Consider the following 19,127-nt stretch of genomic DNA (forward strand, 5'->3'; position numbering starts at 1 on the left):
GAGACAAAGTTGAAGTACTTTGGCCACATCATGAGGAGACAGGAAAGCCTAGAGAAGACAATTATGCTGGGGAAAGTGGAAGGCAAAAGGAAGAGGGGCCGACCAAGGGCAAGATGGATGGATGGCATCCTTGAAGTGACTGGACTGACCTTGAGGGAGCTGGGAGTGGTAACGGCCGACAGGGAGCTCTGGCGTGGGCTGGTCCATGAGGTCACGAAGAGTCGGAGACGACTGAACGAATGAACAACAACAACAACAAGTACTTTACAATGAAGGAAGGAAGTTAAATCATATCTGACTAACTGGAACCTAGAATCATAGAATCATTCAGTTGGAAGAGACCTTGTGGGCCATCCAGTCCAACCCCCTGCCAAGAAGCAGGAAAATGGCATTCAAAGCACCCCTGACAGATGGCCATCCAGCCTCTGTGTAAAAGACTCCAAATAAGGAGCCTCCACCACACTCCACTGCAGAGAGTCCATTGCTGAACAGTTCTCACAATTATTTATTTATTTACTTTATTTATAGACCGCTTTTCTCAGCCCTCAGGCAGCTTTAGGAAGTTCTTCCTAATTTATTTATTTCGTATCAAAAGCATTGTATAAATAAGTATAAAACTGATAAAAATAGAAGGTGTGTAGGCGGCTAAATATCTTTTGACCAAAAAAGGGCAACAGCAACGGCATTGTCTGTAGCCTCCAACAATTCCTTCTCTGTACATGAGGCAGGGTACAATGGATAAGCAGACAGATGCAGAGTTGTCTGTTCTGCTCCACAGTCACACAAGGTATAGGATTCTTTTAGGTATTATTATTATTATTATTATTAACTTTATTTGTACCTCGCTAGCATCTCCCGAATGACTCGATGCGGCTTACAAAGGCCAAGGCCTCAAAACACAACATAACAATACAACACCTAAAGCAAATTAAAAACAGTTAAAGCAATATTAAACAACAAGCAATAAACAATACGTCAAGACACTATGAAACTGGGCCGGGCCAGAGTAATGGGTACAGGATTAAAAGTGCTGACGTGACAGGTGATATGTAAGGATTATAGGGTAAGTGCAGTGTGCAGTGTGCAGCAATCTTAATTCTAATAAAGTGCTTCTGGGACTTGTTATTGGAGTTTCCTATTCTGGAAAGGCACATCGGAACAGCCAGGTCTTCAAGTTCTTTCTAAAGACTGCCAATGTAGGGGCCTGTCTAAGATCTTTTGGGAGGGTGTTCCAGAGTCGGGGGGCCACCACAGAAAAGGCCCTGTCTCGCGTCCCCACCAAACGTTCAGCACCTGAGAGGCCTACTTGGAATTAGGTGGAAGAGAGTAGTAGAGTTGTGTGTCATCTGCGTAGAGATGGCACCTAACTCCAAAACTCCGGATGACCTCTCCCAGCGGTTTCATGTAGATGTTAAAAAGCATGGGAGACAGAATAGAGCCTTGCGGGACCCCACAGGTCAAAGGCCAGGGGTCCGAGCAGGCATCTCCCAGCTTCACCATCTGGGTTCGTCCCTACAGGAAGGACCGGAGCCACGACAAAACCGTGCCCCCGAGACCCATCCCAGAGAGTCGACCCAGAAGGATACCATGATCGATGGTATCGAAAGCCGCTGAGATGTCCAAGAGAACCAACAGAGTCACACTCCCCCTGTCCAGCTCTCTATGGAGGTCATCCACCAAGGCGACCAAGGCTGTCTCGGTGCCGTGACCAGGCCTGAAACCAGACTGTGACTGATCTAGGTAGTTGATGTCATCTAAAAAGCCCTGGAGCTGGGAGGCAACCACCCGCTCCAGCACCTTACCCAAAAAAGGGAGATTGGAGATTGGTCTGAAATTGTTCAGCACCGTGAAGTCAAGGGAGGCCTTTTTGAGGAGTGGACAAACCACAACCTGTTTCAGATGAGATGGAAAAATCCCCCTCTCCAGCGATGCATTAATGATCAACACAAACCAATCAACCAATCCCTCCCTGGCGGATTTAATTAACCAAGATGGGCAAGGGTCTAGAGCCGACGTGGTCGCCCTCACAGCCCCAAGGACCTCTTCCACGGTCTCAGGAAGAACAAGCCTAAAAGAATCCCACAAAATTGGACAAGCAGATGCCTCAATCACCTCCTCTGGCACTGTGATGAAATTGGAGTCGAGCTCAAGGCGTATCTGAGGAACTTTGCCTGCAAAATGGTGTGCGAACTCGCGACACCGAGTTGCTGGGTTGTCGAAGGTCTCCTCCACCACAGGTGGCTGAAGGAGTTCCCCGATGACCCGAAACAACTCCGATGATCTATTTGCTGCAGACGCTATACGGACAGTCGTGAAGGACTCCTTGGCTATCCGTATAGCTACGGTATACGCCCTAAGAGAGGCTTTAGCCCGTGCTTGGTCAGACACGTCCTGAGATCTCCTCCAAATGCACTCTAGCCCCCTTCTCGTGTGCTTCATCACAACCAACTCCTCGGTGAACCAGGGAGACGGCATGTCATGACGCAACATGATGGGGCGTTCGGGAGTGATCTTATCTATCACCCTGGTCATTTCCCTATTGTAGAGATCGACCAAGACGTCAACAGAATCGCTAGGCTCCATGGCAGGAAGAACCCCAAGATTCCTCAGGAATCCCTCCGGATCCATCAGTCTCCTGAGTCGGACCATCTTAATCTGTCCTCCACCCCTGCGGAGGTTAAGGGTCGCAGAGAGTCTAAAACTGACCAGATAGTGATCAGACCATGACACAGGAAGGATATTTTGTTCTTCCACTCTGATCATTCTACTGTCCGCCACAAAGACTAGATCGAGTGTGTGTCCAGCCTGGTGGGTGGGACCAGATATGATTTGTGATAGCCCCATGGTCGTCATGGCGGCCATGAAATCCTGAGCTGCACCAGTCAAGGAGGTCTCGGCATGAATGTTAAAGTCTCCCAGCACAACTAGGCACTGTGAAACCAAGGCCGAATTAGAGACCACCTCTGCTAGCTCAGACAGGGAAGCTACTGGGTCACGGGGTGGGCGGTACACCAGCAGAAACCCCACGCTATCACGGTTCCCCACCCTCAGGTGGACACACTCAAACCCAGATGATTGCGGAACAGAGCATCTAACCACGGCGATGGATTGCCGATAGACGACTGCGACCCCTCCTCCCCGCCACCCCAGCCTGGCATGCTGATGCACTCCGAAACCCGGTGGGCACAGCTGAGTGAGATTTACTCCCCCCAGCTCGTCCAGCCAGGTCTCGGTAATGCAAGCCAGATCCGCCACCTCATCCAGGATCAGGTCCTGAATGGCAGCGGTCTTACCATTGACGGATCTGGCATTGATCAGCAAGACCTTAGGACCGAGGGGTCTGCCATGCAATTAAGGTAGTGCAATTAAGAATCGTGCGCCAACTGCGACCGTACCTCGGGAAGGCGGATCTGGCCAAAGTGGTCCACGCCTTAGTCACCTCTAGACTGGATTACTGCAATGTACTCTACGTGGGGCTGCCCTTGAAAACGGCCCGGAAATTCCAGATGATCCAATGGGCGGCAGCCAGGTTGTTAACTGGGGCTCCTTGCAGGGAGCGGTCAACCCCCCCAGCTCCACTGGCTGCTCCACTGGCTGCCATTCATTTACCGGACCCAATTCAAGGCGCAAGTTCTTACCTACAAAGCCCTGAACGGTTTGGGACCCGCCTACCTGCATGACCGCATCTCCATTTACGAACCCACATGATCCCTTCGATCATCCGGAGAGGCCCTGCTCTCGATCCCCCAGGCGCGATAGGTGGGGACGAGAGAGAGGGCCTTTTCAGTGGTGGCCCCTCGACTCTGGAACTCACTCCCTAAAAACATCAGACAGGCCTCAACTCTGGCAGTCTTCAGGAGGAGCTTGAAGACGTGGCTGTTCCAGTGTGCCTTCCCGGAATAATGATCCCATAGCACTCTGTCCTCCAAAGCACTTTACATTTCTTTAGGTCTGCTCGTATGCCCTTCCACAAACACCACTATCACCTTTTCGTCCATGTCCTAGCATTACTTCCAATTTTAACTTTACATTTGGCCTTCCCACTGTTTTTAATTGTGTGTTGTCTTATTGATAATGTTGTATATTTTATTGTCTATGTTTTTTATTTTAATTGCTTGTATCGTTGTAGTTGGGCTCGGCCTCATGTAAGCCGCACCGAGTCCCTTGGGGAGATGGTAGCGGGGTAAAAATAAAGTGTTATTATTGTTATTATAGTGCCATTTTGCCAGGTTGTCTTTTGATCTGCCCACTCCGCTTCTGAGTCTATTCAGGGACTTCCAGGTTGCCCATTCTTGGTTTGCCCCTGGAGGAAGACCCTCGCGGGGGAGGGGGGGCATCCAGTTGGGATTTCCTGATTTAGCTGCCCAGAGAGATACCCTTGCTGTTGCTGGAGGGATGCCAAGAGGAGTGGTAGTTCTTATAAATCTTTTTCTTGATTTGAGTTTACTGGGAGGAGGCTGGTAGCCATGTAGTGGATGGCTTTCACAGTGTTCAACCTTATTTCTCTCACATTTAGCAGCAACTTCCCATCACACATCGGGGGGGGGGGGGGAGCATGCCAGCTAGCTTGTATCAACAGGTGTAGGTTTAAGACACCTTGTGTCTGATTATTCTGCATGTTTCATTCAATGCTATGTTCACCTGCTTTGCATGGGCGGACCTATGCCAAACAGGGCAGGCATACTCTGCAGTTGAGTAAGACAAGGCCAGGACTGATGTTCTTATTAATTTTGGGTCTGGACATGGAAAGAGCCTCCTCAAAGACTGAGTAAATACAGTCGGGCATACCCCGGGCAACGTTTCTCACAAACGGCTAATCTTTCCAAATCCAAAAGCATTGCTTTTTAAACATTCTTCCTAATGTTCAAGTGGAATCTCCTTTCCTGTAGTTTGGAAGAATTTAATCAGAGTGGGTTTGCCCTTGCCTTCCTCTGAAGCCGAGAGAGCATGGCTTGTCTAGAGTCACCCAGTTGGTTCCATGGGATTCAAACCCTGATTTCCCAGTGTCCTAGGGTGCATCTACACTATAGAATGAATGCAGTTTGACACCACTTGCACTGGTATGGCTCAAGGTAATGGAATCATGAGAGTTGTAATTTTACACATTGTTTACTTTTGTTTACTTTTCATTGTTTACCTTTCTCTTCCAAAGCATGCCTGTGCTTCACCAAACTCCAAATCCCAAAATTCCATAAAACTGAGACATGTTGCCAGTTAAAAGAGTTGTCAAACTGCATTAATTCTACAGTACATAGTTTTATGAACCTTAAGGAAAGGCTTTCTCCAAGGGTCGAACACCATCAGAGGTATGTTTGGCTAGAACATAAGAGAACCTTCCTGCTATGGGAGACCAGACTGGTCCCTCCCTGTTCTCTTTTTGCCAGCATGTATATATAAAGTCCTTTATGTTTGAACAAGTATTTGGTCATTCAGTGGTTATGCAAAATGGCTATGCAGAAAGGTCTGTGTGTGTCCACTACATGTTCAGTCTCCTTTTAAAATCGCTTTATTGTACAGTTGGTTCTTCATATCCAGAGATTCCACATCCACAGATTCAGCCATCCATTGATTGAAAATATTAAAATAATCTAAAAAACATCGCCTTCTCCTGAGAAAAAATTATAATATCACAAAAGACTACCATGTCACTCGGTTCATAGGAAATCTGCTGCAAACAGGAGCTTTTTTGTTGAGTTCCAGGGCCAGAGAAGGAGTTGGCAAAAACAGAAGAATGGCCTACCTCAGGGGAGTGTGCTTGCTCCATCAATGGTTATCAGTAACACAAATGATCAGCCACTGTCTATGCTGGCGATCATGCCATCACCACCCAAGAAGGGAGCTTTGAAATGGTTCAACAGAAGCTCTCCAAAGCTTCAGGTGCTCTTACTGCCTATTACAGGAAAAAACAGCTGATTCCTAATCCATCTAAAACGCAGACCTGAAGAACAGACAAGCATCTTGAGCTGTGAGGATTATCTGGGAAAGACTCCCACTGGAGCATTGCAGCACACCCAAATATTTGGAAGTCACTCTGGACTGTGCTATGGCATACAAGAAGCATTGCTTGAATATCAAGCAAAAAGTGGGTGCTATAAATAATATCGTACAAAATCTGACTGACACAACTTGGGGATCACAACCTGAGACAGTGAAGACATCTGCCCTTGTTCTTTGCTACTCTGCTGCTAAGTACACATGCCCAGTGTGGAATTCATCTGACCACATTAAAGCAGTGGATGTGGCTCTTAATTAAACATGCTGCATTATCACAGGATGTCTATGCCCTACACCACTGGAGAAATTATACTGTTTATACAATATTGCACTACCTGACATCTGTCCGGAAGTAGCAGCCTCTAATGAAGAGGACCAAGGCATTGACATCTCTGGCCCATCCTCTGTTCGTATATCAGCTAGCAAGCCAACACCTTAAATCAAGAAACAGCTTTCTAAGATCTACAGAGATACTCACAGGAACATCTCAGCAAGCAAGAGTCCAAAAGTGGCAAGGGAAAACCCGGAACCTCAATCAGTGGCTGAGACTGGATGAGAGACTCCCCCTGGGCACACAGAAAACTGGTGATTTCGAAGGCACTGAACAGACTGCGCTCTGGCACCATGAGATGCAGAGCCAACCTTAAGACATGAGGATACAAATTGAAGTGCATGACATGCGAGTGTGGAGAAGAGGAAACCACAGACCATCTTCTACAATGCAACCTGAGCCCTGCCACATGCACAATAGAGGGCCTTCTCATAGCCACACCAGAGACACTCCAAGTGACCAGTTACTTGTCAAAGTTTTTCAGTCCTTTTTTAGGCTCAAAATGTCCCCTTGGGCTTATACCCGAGTCAAAGTTATTTATTATTTTACTCTATTTATTATTATTATTATTATTATTATTATTATTATACTCTATTATTGTTGCATTTATTATTTTACTCTATTATTGTTATTATTACATTTACACTTTTTACTCTATTACTATTATATGTTTTTATATGGACATGTATTTTATTTTATTGTATTTTATATTGTGTTCACTTGTATGTTTGCTGTTAGGCACTTTGTGCCATCTGTAAGCTGCCCCGAGTCACTTAGGGAAGATGGGGGCAGGATATAAGAGTAAAGTTATTATTTTTAATAATAATAATAATAATAATAATAATAATAATAATTTATTACATTTCTTATTTTACTCTCATTATTATTGGAAGGATTGTAAGCACATTTACACTGAAGAAGGTTAGAATAATGGTTTAATCAGAGTTGGACAGTCTTATCTTAAATTACAATTTCATATAAATATTCAAAAACATTTAACCTACTAATGCCTCATTAATGTAATTTTATTGGTGTCTGTTTTTATTTTGAAATTTACCAGTAGCTGCTGCATTTCCCACCCTCGGTTTATACTTTTGTGCCTCAGCTGATATCCGGGTCAGTGTATACTAGAGTATATACAATACATTATAACTGCACCCTCAATTCGCTTCTGACATGATAGATAAATAAATAAATACATACATCTAAAAAGCAGCCCTTGGTTCTGCAGTAGGAGTGACCGTTTTACTCCGTCATTGTATATGAAACTCACAGATTTTGCTATCCTGAAACCAAGCTCCGGAAGATACCAAAAGCCCACTGTAATTAAAAGTATTGCTGTTTTAATATTTTAGATCCTTTATTGTTTTTTAAACATTTTATTACTAATGTTTAATTTATGTCCCTTGTTTTAATTGGTGTCATCAGCTGCCCTGCATTCTATTTGGAAAAAAGGCAGGATAATAAAAGCAAAGAAATAAATCCAGGGGCAGAAAAAGAAAAGTAGAAAACAATGGCCATGGAAAGGGGAAGGACAAGTAGCCTAGGCCGGCAGAGCTCTCTCTCTCTCTCTCGATAATCCCATTTTGACTTGTCTTCTAAATTCTTCTTGCCATTCTTTCCCCGATGGCAAGCGGACTTTTCATTTCTAACTAAACTAATAAGCTGTGAATCATTGCCTTCTGTGACCATTTGGGTTGCATGTTATTTTCTGCTCCTCTACCCTGTCTCTTTTCAGTCTAAAAATAAGCATACTGTAAACCCCTTTGGGGTATAGTTTGTCATCTTGTATGTCCGCAAAATGCTTAGCAGATCCCTTTCTACTGCCATCCTGGAAAGAATGTCAGGACGAGATTCCTTCCTGGGTTTGTGAAGTCCATACACAAAAAGGAAATCCAGACGAAAGCGTCCCCCTCCAACCCCCACTCCTCCGCCTTGTATCAGGGTAGATGTGGCAAGCAGGGAAGAGCGTGCTCTGCTTCTAAATACACTGGAACAAGAATCACTGCAGGGGCTGAACTGTAGATTGTCAGACACAGTGAACGTCAAAATCCGCCCAGCACGTTTGGCCTAGATTAACGCCTGCGTTATCCATGTGCACATCTATACCGGAGCTTTTGCCAAGGCAGTCCGCCCCGCAAAAGAAAAAAAGAATAAGAAAAGGAAGGTGGTAGAGAGAGAAAGACCCAACTCCTAAGATCGAATAACTTCATCTTTGAGGGAGAAAAAAATGAAAAGACATAAGAATTTGATTCACTTTGTTGGGCTAGTACAGGTTGGCCATATGCTCTTGAGGAGCTCAATAATAATCTTCTCTTGCTCTACCTGGTGATATATTATTTCTGAATATGGAGGTCTCATTTAAATGAAGATTATGCTAAACTATTATAATTTTCCAGTAAGAGAAAGGATATCAGAACTTTTACACTTTTACAACATTTAGACATACAGACATACAGATTCTATGTAACTACATTGAATTCACAAACAACTTACAATTACATTGGCTGACTAACAAACAAAAAGGGAATTACAGTTTTACTCAGCATTCACATTACCCATATACACATTCATTCATCCTCATGCGTACATCATAATTTCCCCTATCTCCTGGAAAAGGCTAGACTCTGCTTTTCCTGCAGCCTGCCAATGCGCAGTTTCAAAACTTCCAAAATGCCAAAACTCCAAAACTTCTAAAACATCAAAATGCATCCTCTTTACCTAAGACCATGACTCCAAAATTGCACTCCTTTCTTTTTCCTTGAGAAAAGGAGCAAGTGACCAGAATCCTGCTTTCCCATAGCAGATCTGACACTCTCCAAATACAGTATCTCTTTCAATAGAGCACGGCGGGTGAATAGCACCACTGTCTGTCACAATTTTTGGAATGTAATAAGGTCTCTTATATAGCAATATTTCTGCTAAGTTGTAAATGAATAATAGATGTTTTCCCAGCCTGAAACATCCTGCTTCATCTCAGTTCCCTGGCAGATGTTGACTCTTCATAATTGGTGTTGGTAAACACAAGGTTTGTGTTGACTTCCTTCTTAAGGAAAAGAACCTTGTAAACATTTTCTTAACTTAAAGAGCCATTGTCTCTGATCAATATAAACACATTGTTTCTCCCCAAAAGTTCAACAGTTAATCATTGTTGCAGGTCATCAACTGTCAGCATTTCAGCAACTTTTAATTACAGTTCCTGAGTGTAGTTGTTTTCTAGACCTTAATCTTCAGAGTGATGTCTCCTAAATTATTAGTTCTCATTCATTTATCTTTTATGCAATTCCATTCAAACCATACATCTTATTTCACCATGGCACCTTAACAGACATAGTCTCTGCTAACTTGCCATGCCCTTTATTTTAAATTTGCCTCTGGCAGGGACCGTCTCAAACCTTGTTCTCTGTGACATTCATAGGCTGCTTTTTTCCCTTTATCATGGAACTTGAGGAATATGCATGGACTGTCCAGCTAGTAACTCAGTCAAGAACTGACCAGACACTGGCCTGCTGAGTTTCAGCATTGCGTTGGTTGGGTGTCTTAATTGGGATTCCCAATAATCATAGTGAAGATGGAAACTCAAGGAACTGGTTTATTGTCAGGCATCAAGATGCTTGCCTGTGTCTTGATGCATGACACTGGGGGATCACGAGCATTGGAGGATCATGGGGAGGACCTGTTCTCCAGAATGCATCACTGTGCCATTCCAGGGCAGTTCCTTAGTTTGCCAACAAGTGTCTCCATTTCACCTGCCTTTTAATAACTCATGACCTGCGTGTCTGGGATTGTACAAGGATACCTTCAAGAAATAGCCAGTGCTTTAGGACTAATGGAAATACCAAGAATATATAGCAGGATTGTTATGAATGTTAAGTGCTGAGGACTGTCTCGAAGACGTCATGGGAAGAAATGAAGTTACATCGACAACTTCCATGTGCGATCTAAAAACCAAGGTTTGCAAAATGCAATATTTCCCAGCTCAGAAAAGTGGCTGTTTTCTCTGTGGCCAGACATTTGCATAATGTTGTGCTAATACTAATTAAGCCTCAAAAGCAAGGCACAAGTGGATTGCAGTTCTGTTCCACGGTGGTGAAACTTATTTTTAAAAGTGCAATATAATCAACAGTAAATGAGATGGAAAATAATTCCAGGACTTTTTTTATGACCAGCTGAAGCATCTTTGCTATATACTACTACAACAACAATAAATTTGTTGTTGTTGTGCTGTATATGTTGATTGACATTCAGTCAATAATATTTAATTTGGACATAAACGCACTGCGTACAGCCTGTGTGCATTTGGTTGTCAGCTCTGATTCATCTTGTAGCATTGCAGCTGTCTCTTGCCACAAATAACATATTCCCTCTTCCTCAGTTTGCTGTTGATGGGCTATTACTTCTGCTCATGTGCTATTTTTATTTGACCTGAAGCCAATTACTGATATTCCTCCAGACCAAAATGGACCTGGCATGACTTTGGCTCCTTCACAGCGGCCTGTCAAGATGATGGAAATCTCCCGGTGATCTCTCCTCTCTGCTTGCTTCCTGAACATTTAGATCTTTTGCACTGGACTAGAGTTATGCATACCTTTTCTACTTCGTCCTGTACCAAATCCCTGACAGATCCTTCTGATTTAAAATCGAAGGATATGAAGGTGGCCATAGCTAATTTCACAAGAGCGTTCTTAACAGCTGCCTTCTTTATTTTATGATACAGTTCAAAATATCATGGGCAGAGCTATCTGGTAAAGTCTCTAAACTTACATCATGATGCCACCACTTCTCACCGCTAGAGATAGAAAATATATGAGCTGTTTGGATTTTTTAAAAGCATACTCAAATATATGTAAGGTATAGGTCAGTTATGGGCAGAACCAGGCCTGGAGGCCAGATATGGCCCCTTGGGCTCTTTTCTCAGGCCCTCCTCTCTCACCATCCTATTCTTCCCTCTCTCTTTCCTCCCTCCCTCCCTCCTTCCTTCCCTTCCATCCTTTCACCTTCCTTCCCTCTTTCCTTCCTTCTTCCTTCTCTCTTTCCCTCCTCCTTCCCTTCCACCATTTCATCCTTCCCTCCCTCTTCCCTCCCTCCTTTCCTTTCTTTCTCTTTCCTTACCTCTCTCCTTCCTTCCTTCCCTTTTGTCTTTTCTTCCTTCTCTCTTTCCTCCCTTTCCTCCCTCCTGCCCTCTCTCCCTCCATTCCCTTCCACCCTTCCAACTTTTCGTCTTTCCTCCATTCCCCCTTTCCTTCTTTCTTTTTCTCCTTCCTTCCTTCCTTCCTTCCTTCCTTCCTTCCTTCCTTCTTCCCTTCCCTTTTGCCTTATCTTCCTTCTCTCTTCCCTCCCCTCCCTCCCTCCCTCCCTCCATTCCCTTCCACTCATCCTTCCATGCTTCTCTTCTTCCCTTTCGTCTTTCCTTCCCTCTCTTTCTCCTTCTTTCCCTCCCTTTTGTCTTTCCTTCCTTCCTTCTCTCTTTCCTTCCTCCCTCCATTCCCTTCCACTCTTCCTTCCTTCCATCATTCTTTTCCTCCCTTTCTTTTTCCTTCCTTCTGGGGGATGTTTAGCTGGGAGAAGAGAAAATAGAGAAGGAACATGAGAACCATGTTTCAAGATTTAAAAGAGTGTCCCATTGAGGAGGAGGAGAGGGGAAACTGAATTTCGGCCGCTCTAGAGACCCAGGCACAAGGAAGCAATGGTTTCAAATGGCAGGGAAAGAGATTCTACTGAAAAGATTAGGAAGAATTTCCTGAGAATAAGAGTTGTCGGAGAGTGGCATAGGCTGCCTTGGAGTGTGGTGGAGTCTCCTTCCCTGGAGGCTTTTCTGCAGAGGCTGTCTATTGGCAGTGCTTGGATAGTGCTTTCCTGCATGGTGTGGGGTTGGACTGGATGGCCCTTGGGGGTCTCATCCAGCGCTAGGGTTCTATATCAGGAGTAAGCAATACGAGGTCTCATGGATACATTTTTTCTCTCCCATTCACCATCTTATCCTGACCAAGACCAACCCTTTTGGGATCCAAATGTTTCCCATCTTTCCTTCACTTTCTGCCTCCAAAAGAGAAGAGGAAGGGGAGGAAAGGGCAGGGAGGGATCTTGGGGAGAACCCCCTACTTCCCAGCCATGTATACGGCCCCCAAGATAGAAAGTTTGCCCATGCCTAGTATAGCTACACATTTTTGGAGACTTGTTCAGAAATCTTGGAGCAATCTGAAACATTTTGGGAAATATGATATACTACCCCTCCCCAACTCCATTCTGTGTAAAAACACACACACACACAACCAAACCATTGTGTTTAATTTTCATGTTGCTCCCATTGCCTGCCTGAGTGTCAACCTTAGCCCTTCATCTTGAAGTGCAGTTTTCAGAACGGCCTACTCTGACTAAGTCTCTTTAAACATAAGGGCAGACACATTGCTCCCAGAATAATTAGTTTGTATTGCATTTAGGGTTGGAAAACTACTGTAATCTTTTTTACAAATGGCTATATAGTTCTTATTAAGAATTAAATAAAATTATGTGTTGCAATGTCAAGCAATGTTAATTGACTGATTCCATCATGGTTCTACATGGCTATCAATCTGCTTAGAATTTTGCAAATGTACTTGCAAGCCTAAATAAATGTGTGTCACTGTGTGTGTGTGTGTGTGTGTGTGGGAGAGAGAGACACTGAGGCACGGGACATTTTCGTTGTTAATTGAATGTTGTCAGTCACTTTCACTCTCCAATAAAAGTACCATCTCCATCAGCCTGGTACCCTCTGAGTGTGCTGAACTATACTTCTCATCATTCCCTAAGTGAGATGGCAAAGCAGCTGGGGAGGGGAGAGGGATAGATATATCTTTGTCAAAGTTGTCAAAGATGCACAATTAACACGCACATTTGCTTTAGTCCTAGACCACCAATTGCACTCTCTCTGCTGCTGTCCGAAGAAGAAGCAAGCAACATAATTCAATCATTCTGGAGAGGTTATCGGGTAGGAGTCAACTGTAATTATTTTGCTTGATGTTGAATCTTTGCGATTGCAGATGTCTTGGGGAAAACCCCTTACATACATTTTAAGTAGCAGGTGCTATAAATATCTATGAAGACACGCATGGTTTAACAGTTTTTGTGTAAAAGGTTGCCTTGTGATTTGAGAACTGTCACCAAGGAGGTCACAAGGTAGTCCTCTGCTTATTTTTTTCATGACACAGTAAGAGGACCTGGCATAATCAAGGGTGAAGAACTTCCTCTTTCTCTCTCTGCAGGCCCTTCCAGACAGTCCCTATATCCCAGGATCTGATCCCAGGTTTTCTGCTTTAAACTGGATTATATGAATCTGCACTGCCAGATAATCTGGGATAAACAGAAAACCCCGGATCAGATCCTTGGACATAGGCTTGTCTGGAAGGGCCCTGACATACATTTTGCTTGTTGAGCACACAAAGAAAGGCCTGATAAAATGTTTGTTCCTCATGTTTGAGCATGTGACACTTTTTGGAAATCTTGGTCAAAAAATCTGGGAATTGAGTGCGCCCAGATGTTTGTACCCAGGTTTAGGAACCACCCTTGTAGCATCATGAAAACATGTCTCATCTGAGCTTACTTTCCTTCCAAATTGCTCCATTAAGCAGAAAGGAATTTGGATACAACTTTAAACTGTAGAGTTGTAGAGGTAAAAGAGACTGCGTAGTATGCATAACCCCATAGCCATCTCTTTTTAGACAGTCTGGAGCTAGAACATCCACAACAGATGACTGCCCACTCTTTGCTTGAAAAGGGCCAGCGCAGCCTGGACATTTGGCTCTCTTGTTGAACTGCCTTCACTATCAAAAGAGGGTTGCATAAACCACAACACACACTATGGACCATTGTCCATCCTGGACTGAACTTGTTGGGCCATTGGTTGATGATGATGACGATCTCACTGTAGCAGGTTCTTGTCCACTGCCTCTTTCAAGAGCTTGGTATATGGTGAATACATCCAGGTTTAGGCCATTTTCTTGTTTTCCCTTTCTTTTTTGAATAATAATAATAATAATAATAATAATAATAATAATAATGCTTTATTTACGTTCTGCTCTATCTCCCTGGAGGGACTCCAAGGCGAATTAGCACGTTTGTCATGCTGTGATGATGTTGGGCATACCCAGATGAATCTGCTTCTTCAACCTCTTTAAAATCACAGTTACATCCTGGTTAGAATGAACAGCAATGACTCTAAAAGAATAGCCCTTCCTTCAGTTTGTGTTTGTGATCAGCAAAATATGGATTGTGTGGTTTGGATTGAGTCTGCATTCAGAAGTAGGCTTGTGCATGGACTCGGAGTGGTCAGTTCCCTTCAGCTAATCCGGCATGTTCAGATGGCTGTAACGGCAAGGGCCCAGCCATTACGTTTTCCTGTCCATAATGGGACGACAGCTGATCATGGATTCTCCTCCCCTATTCGGCATCATGAGGTGCGCAAAGAGGCTGCTGCGTGCTGCTCGCACATCGTTTCCCTGTGATCCCTGCCTGTTGGGCCAATTGGAATTGAAGGATGTCTTGATGTGTCTTATGTAAGCTGTGTCTGCTTCCTTAACCCCAATGCTGAAACCCAGGCTCCCTTGAAGGGGAAAAAAGGAAAGGGTCCCAGGAACAGAAAGGGAAACTTCGTAAGTTCCCCATTGCTGTCAGTGGGCCAGATCTAGCCACATTTTTCAGCTGCGGACCAAAAGCAGCTTTCCAACTACCCGCCCATTTTCAGGAGGTGCGCAAAAACAGATATGGGGTCTACAGGAATCCAACCAGCAGAAGCAGATCAGGGGTCAGCCGAAATGTACAAGCCTATTCAGAACTGCTAGCATGCAGCACAATCCTCTACATCTGTATGATAAAAAATCACATTGAGTTCAAGCAGACCTCTTCCTGGGTGATTGGGTATGTGATTCTAAAGTAGCTAGCAGAAATGATTGTAAAATGCTTTCTTATAGTCTGACAGTGATCCTTTATCGCACACAGAAGAGAAAGGAAAGCAAAAGAAAGGGGAAACAGAATGGACAGATATGCCCCTCCTGCTAAACTAGTTCATTACCATGGATGTAAAGAATATTTAAGTACTTGCACATTGAGTTGTATCCATAATACTGATATAGTTATCACTTCACTATTGGAAAAAAGAATGCATAACTTGTTGCAGCTAGTTCCTTCCAAGGTCAAGTTCAGTGTTGATTGCCATCTGACCTGCAATTCCTAGTTCTGGGTCCTATCTCAGCCCACACCGTTGCTCATCATAATGCTGACAATATATACAGTAAATGTAGGTTCACAACACTGTGGGTAGGGATTGAATTGTTTTAGTTACCTATTTGTAAATTCATGCAATAGATTCATCAACTAAAACTCAGGTGACAGCTCTAATTCATATTTCAGTGATGTTTTATTTTTGAGCTCAAGGCAGCAAGCATGCTGTTCCAAGACAACACTATTCTCATTCAAATATTGACCAGATGCTAGCTGCTTGCTTAGCATCACTGAGGTCGCTTTATGCTGTGCCTGTCAGACCATGACCCGGATTAGGACCAGCTCTGCCTCCAGTCTGTGCCTCTGGGAGGTGAGAAGAATGAATCGATCATCAATCAGGCTGACAGATGGCATCTTGAATCACTCACTACCTCTACTCTTTTACAACAGATTGGGCCAGAGTGTTTTAAATTCAGTGACTCCAAGCCTTAATGTATGGGTCTTGGCGCAGAAGGCCTCCTTTTGAAAGGTCATTTGTTTTGTTTTCATCCCCCTCTGCCCTGTTTTATGAATGCTTACTTGGTTTGATTCCAGTTTTGCTAGAGTATCTGCATCAGCTTGGACTTGCTCTGAATTCAGTGATGCTCAAACCAGAGGCTAGAAAAGTGTTTTGGTGTTTTTTTAGTTTTTTGGTTTTTTTGGCAGAAGGGTAATTGCTCTTTGCATTCTGCAACCATTCTGGCTAAGGAAGATTTGCAAACTAAACACTACACCTTGTTTGTCTCTCCTGGTGACCTGAGTCCTTTTATACAAATCCATGATGATAGTCTCTAGTTCTCAGTGCAATAAAAATTTCAGGACTAAACAACAACTTCATTGTAGGCCAGAATTCTTATTTAGTGGTCAAAGTCCTTGTTTTTCCCAGTTGTAGCTGAACTAAGTGGAACTGTAGGCATCATTTTACCAATATCCTTGTTCAATGAATTTACAAGGAAAAAAGAAAGGGGACAGCTTCAAACTAGTTCTGAAGAAAGTGGTTTGATGTGCAGAGGATTATATAGGAAATCCTGGAATCGTTGTAGGTTATATAGTTAATCCTGGAATTATATAGGAAATTCTGGAATCATTGCCCGAAAAAACCTACAACAACCCAGTGATTCCGGCCATAAAAGCCTTTGACAATACAAATCCTGGAATCATTTTGAGGTCCAGAAGATGATTACTCAAACCACAGAACAATGCACAATTTTGTGGGATTTTGTTGTTTGGTTGCTTCAGTTTAAAGCTAGCTTCAGCTGTCATTAAATGGCCAGTGTGGATATTGTGAGTAAAAAGAACGATTAAAGTGGTAAAAAGCCGTAAGGGATGTGACTGGATGACAAAGGTCTCTTGTATGCGCACAAGCAAGAGTGGTTTGAGTGTTAAAGGAGGATTGATAGCAAATGGATTTCTTGCAAACACATTCCTTTTAATTTTTCCAGGTTCGCTGTGATCCTGAAGTTCAAGAATTACGCCAGTGGCAAAAACATTTGAGGGAGACTAAAAACATCTTTAAGCGGGTGCGAGAATTCTGGGCCAAGCAAGAGAAAAAACGTAAGTTATAAACTAGTCATAAATAAAGAGGGGGGAAAGGGAAGCTATGGAAACAGGGGGAAACATATGATTGTCTCAATACAAGCACTTTGGCTTGGCAGGTATTTGAGATGATCCAAAGACTTTTTTTTAAAGTGAGTTTTGCTATGATCTCTGCAGGAAATCATGGAAATGGTTGCACAAAGACATTCTGAGAGGAAAGTCCAGGCATAAAGAGCAGCAAGGGGAAATAAAAAAGAATTATTTCAAGGAAGGGGAGATCATTGGATGGTTGAAAAAGACAACATAAGATTCCCTGGAAGAGAGGTTATTGGGATCAGAATTTGGAGACATAACTTTCTTGGACAGTTATTGGTAGAATCCTCAACAAAATGGTTCAAGCTGAAAGAGTGTCAGAGAGTGGACAGAAGCAACCTGTATTCAGTACTTGGTGGCGTGCTGGAGGAGAGATAGCAGATTGGGAGGATGGCTGTAGACTACAGGCCGTCCCCAAGTTACAGACATCCAACTTACATACAACTCCTAGTTAAGAACAAGGTTGAGACAACAGAAAGTGAGAGAAATCTCCTTGGAAGGAAGGGAGGAAAATCCACTCCTGGAAGAGTTAATATCATGGGGAAAAGTAGTCTCCACTGAAGGTTTATCCCCCATCCTTGTTTCCACAACAAGCCACATTTTTCAAAATCCAATCCTCACAGGAACAGGAAGTGAGGTGAAATCATCAGAACAGCAGCACAAACAACAAAGGAAACAAGACATTCCCCCTTCTCTATGCTCCCCAAAGCTTGTCTGTCCGTATGTCTGTCTGTCTGTCTGTCTGTCTGTCTATCTATCTAGCTATCTATCTATCGATCTAGTTTTTAAATAGTTTATATATATTTTTTAATATTGAGTCGAACATTTTTAACTGTATTTTTATGAATGTATGGGACTAAAATTGCTATTTCTGTGAACCACCTTGAGTCGCCGTAAATGCCATAAACAAACAAACAAACAAACAAATAAAAAGCCTTTGACAATACAAAATAAATAAATAGCTGGAGTTGCATTTAAAATGTATATGTTCTGACCTACATACAAATTCAACTTAAGAGCAATCCTACAGAAAGCCTTAGGAAAGCTCAGAGCATTCTTGGGGACTCATCTCACCCAGTGTATTCTTTTTGGCAGGTACTGGGTGACAAAGGTAAAGGCTGAGAGTGAGAGGTTTTGTCCTAGAGTTGTAACTGTATTGAACTCCATGGCTTCGCATTGCTGTAGCAATAGTGATTAGAATGTGGAAGGATTGGTGTGTTGTTTTGTGATGTGTGCTGGGGAAAGCATTTAATTTCATTGTGCAGTGGACAATGACAATAAAGCTATTTTGTTCTATTCTATTCTATTCTATTCTATTCTACAGAACCTCTCTACAGTTCCCTAGGGGAGATAGGTTGAGTTTTAAATACTGTTTTTTGTTGTTGTTGTTGTTGTTGTTTGTAGCTTGGGGGCTGCCTGTATATGTAGCGACTGAGAGATTGTTGCTTGCCCTATAAATATCTCTTCCTTCCAGAAACAGCAATATGACAGAAAATAACTTATCCCAAAGAAAACTATTTTTCCGTCTCACCAAATATTTTCTCCACTGCCTGACAACACTCCCCAGGGCTTCTACCTCTCCCCTTCTTTGTCTTTTCTTTCTAATTGGAAATACTGACTTTATGCGTGCAAAGCATGTATTCTGTCACTAAGCAGCCGTTCTTTCCCTATAGACAACATCTTAGCAGGGGTCCCTGAATATGCCAGGTTCAGCCCTCAGGAGTTCAGTGGCAGATATCCCTTGCAACTGTATTGGTGCTTCAGGTCAGTTATTTAAGGCCAATAATAAATAGAATGTATCGGGAAGAAGAGGAAATAGCTTTAGGAACAAGCCCACTATCAATCTTAAATTAGCTAGATTAGAAAAAGCCATCAGAAACGTCATCTAGCCATTAATTATGAATGGATTGATTTAAGCACAAATGATGTAGGCTCCTGA

At 43.2% G+C, this 19,127-nt stretch overlaps 2 protein-coding genes across 2 annotated transcripts in view; one reads left to right on the plus strand and one right to left on the minus strand.

Moving 5' to 3' along the window:
* Positions 1–19,127, minus strand: part of KNOP1 (lysine rich nucleolar protein 1) — a 268,616-nt gene that overhangs the window by 49,614 nt on the left and 199,875 nt on the right. The gene's annotated exons all lie outside the window — the stretch shown is intronic.
* IQCK (IQ motif containing K) overlaps positions 1–19,127 on the plus strand; it is a 62,285-nt gene that overhangs the window by 30,599 nt on the left and 12,559 nt on the right. Inside the window, exons 7-8 of the mRNA XM_060786291.2 lie at positions 13,208–13,292; positions 17,002–17,113. Coding sequence (XP_060642274.2) covers positions 13,208–13,292; positions 17,002–17,113 — 197 coding nt within the window. The remainder of the gene's footprint in view (positions 1–13,207; positions 13,293–17,001; positions 17,114–19,127) is intronic.

This window comes from Anolis sagrei, chromosome X, assembly GCF_037176765.1.
Source record: "Anolis sagrei isolate rAnoSag1 chromosome X, rAnoSag1.mat, whole genome shotgun sequence".
Classification (NCBI taxonomy): domain Eukaryota; kingdom Metazoa; phylum Chordata; class Lepidosauria; order Squamata; family Dactyloidae; genus Anolis; species Anolis sagrei.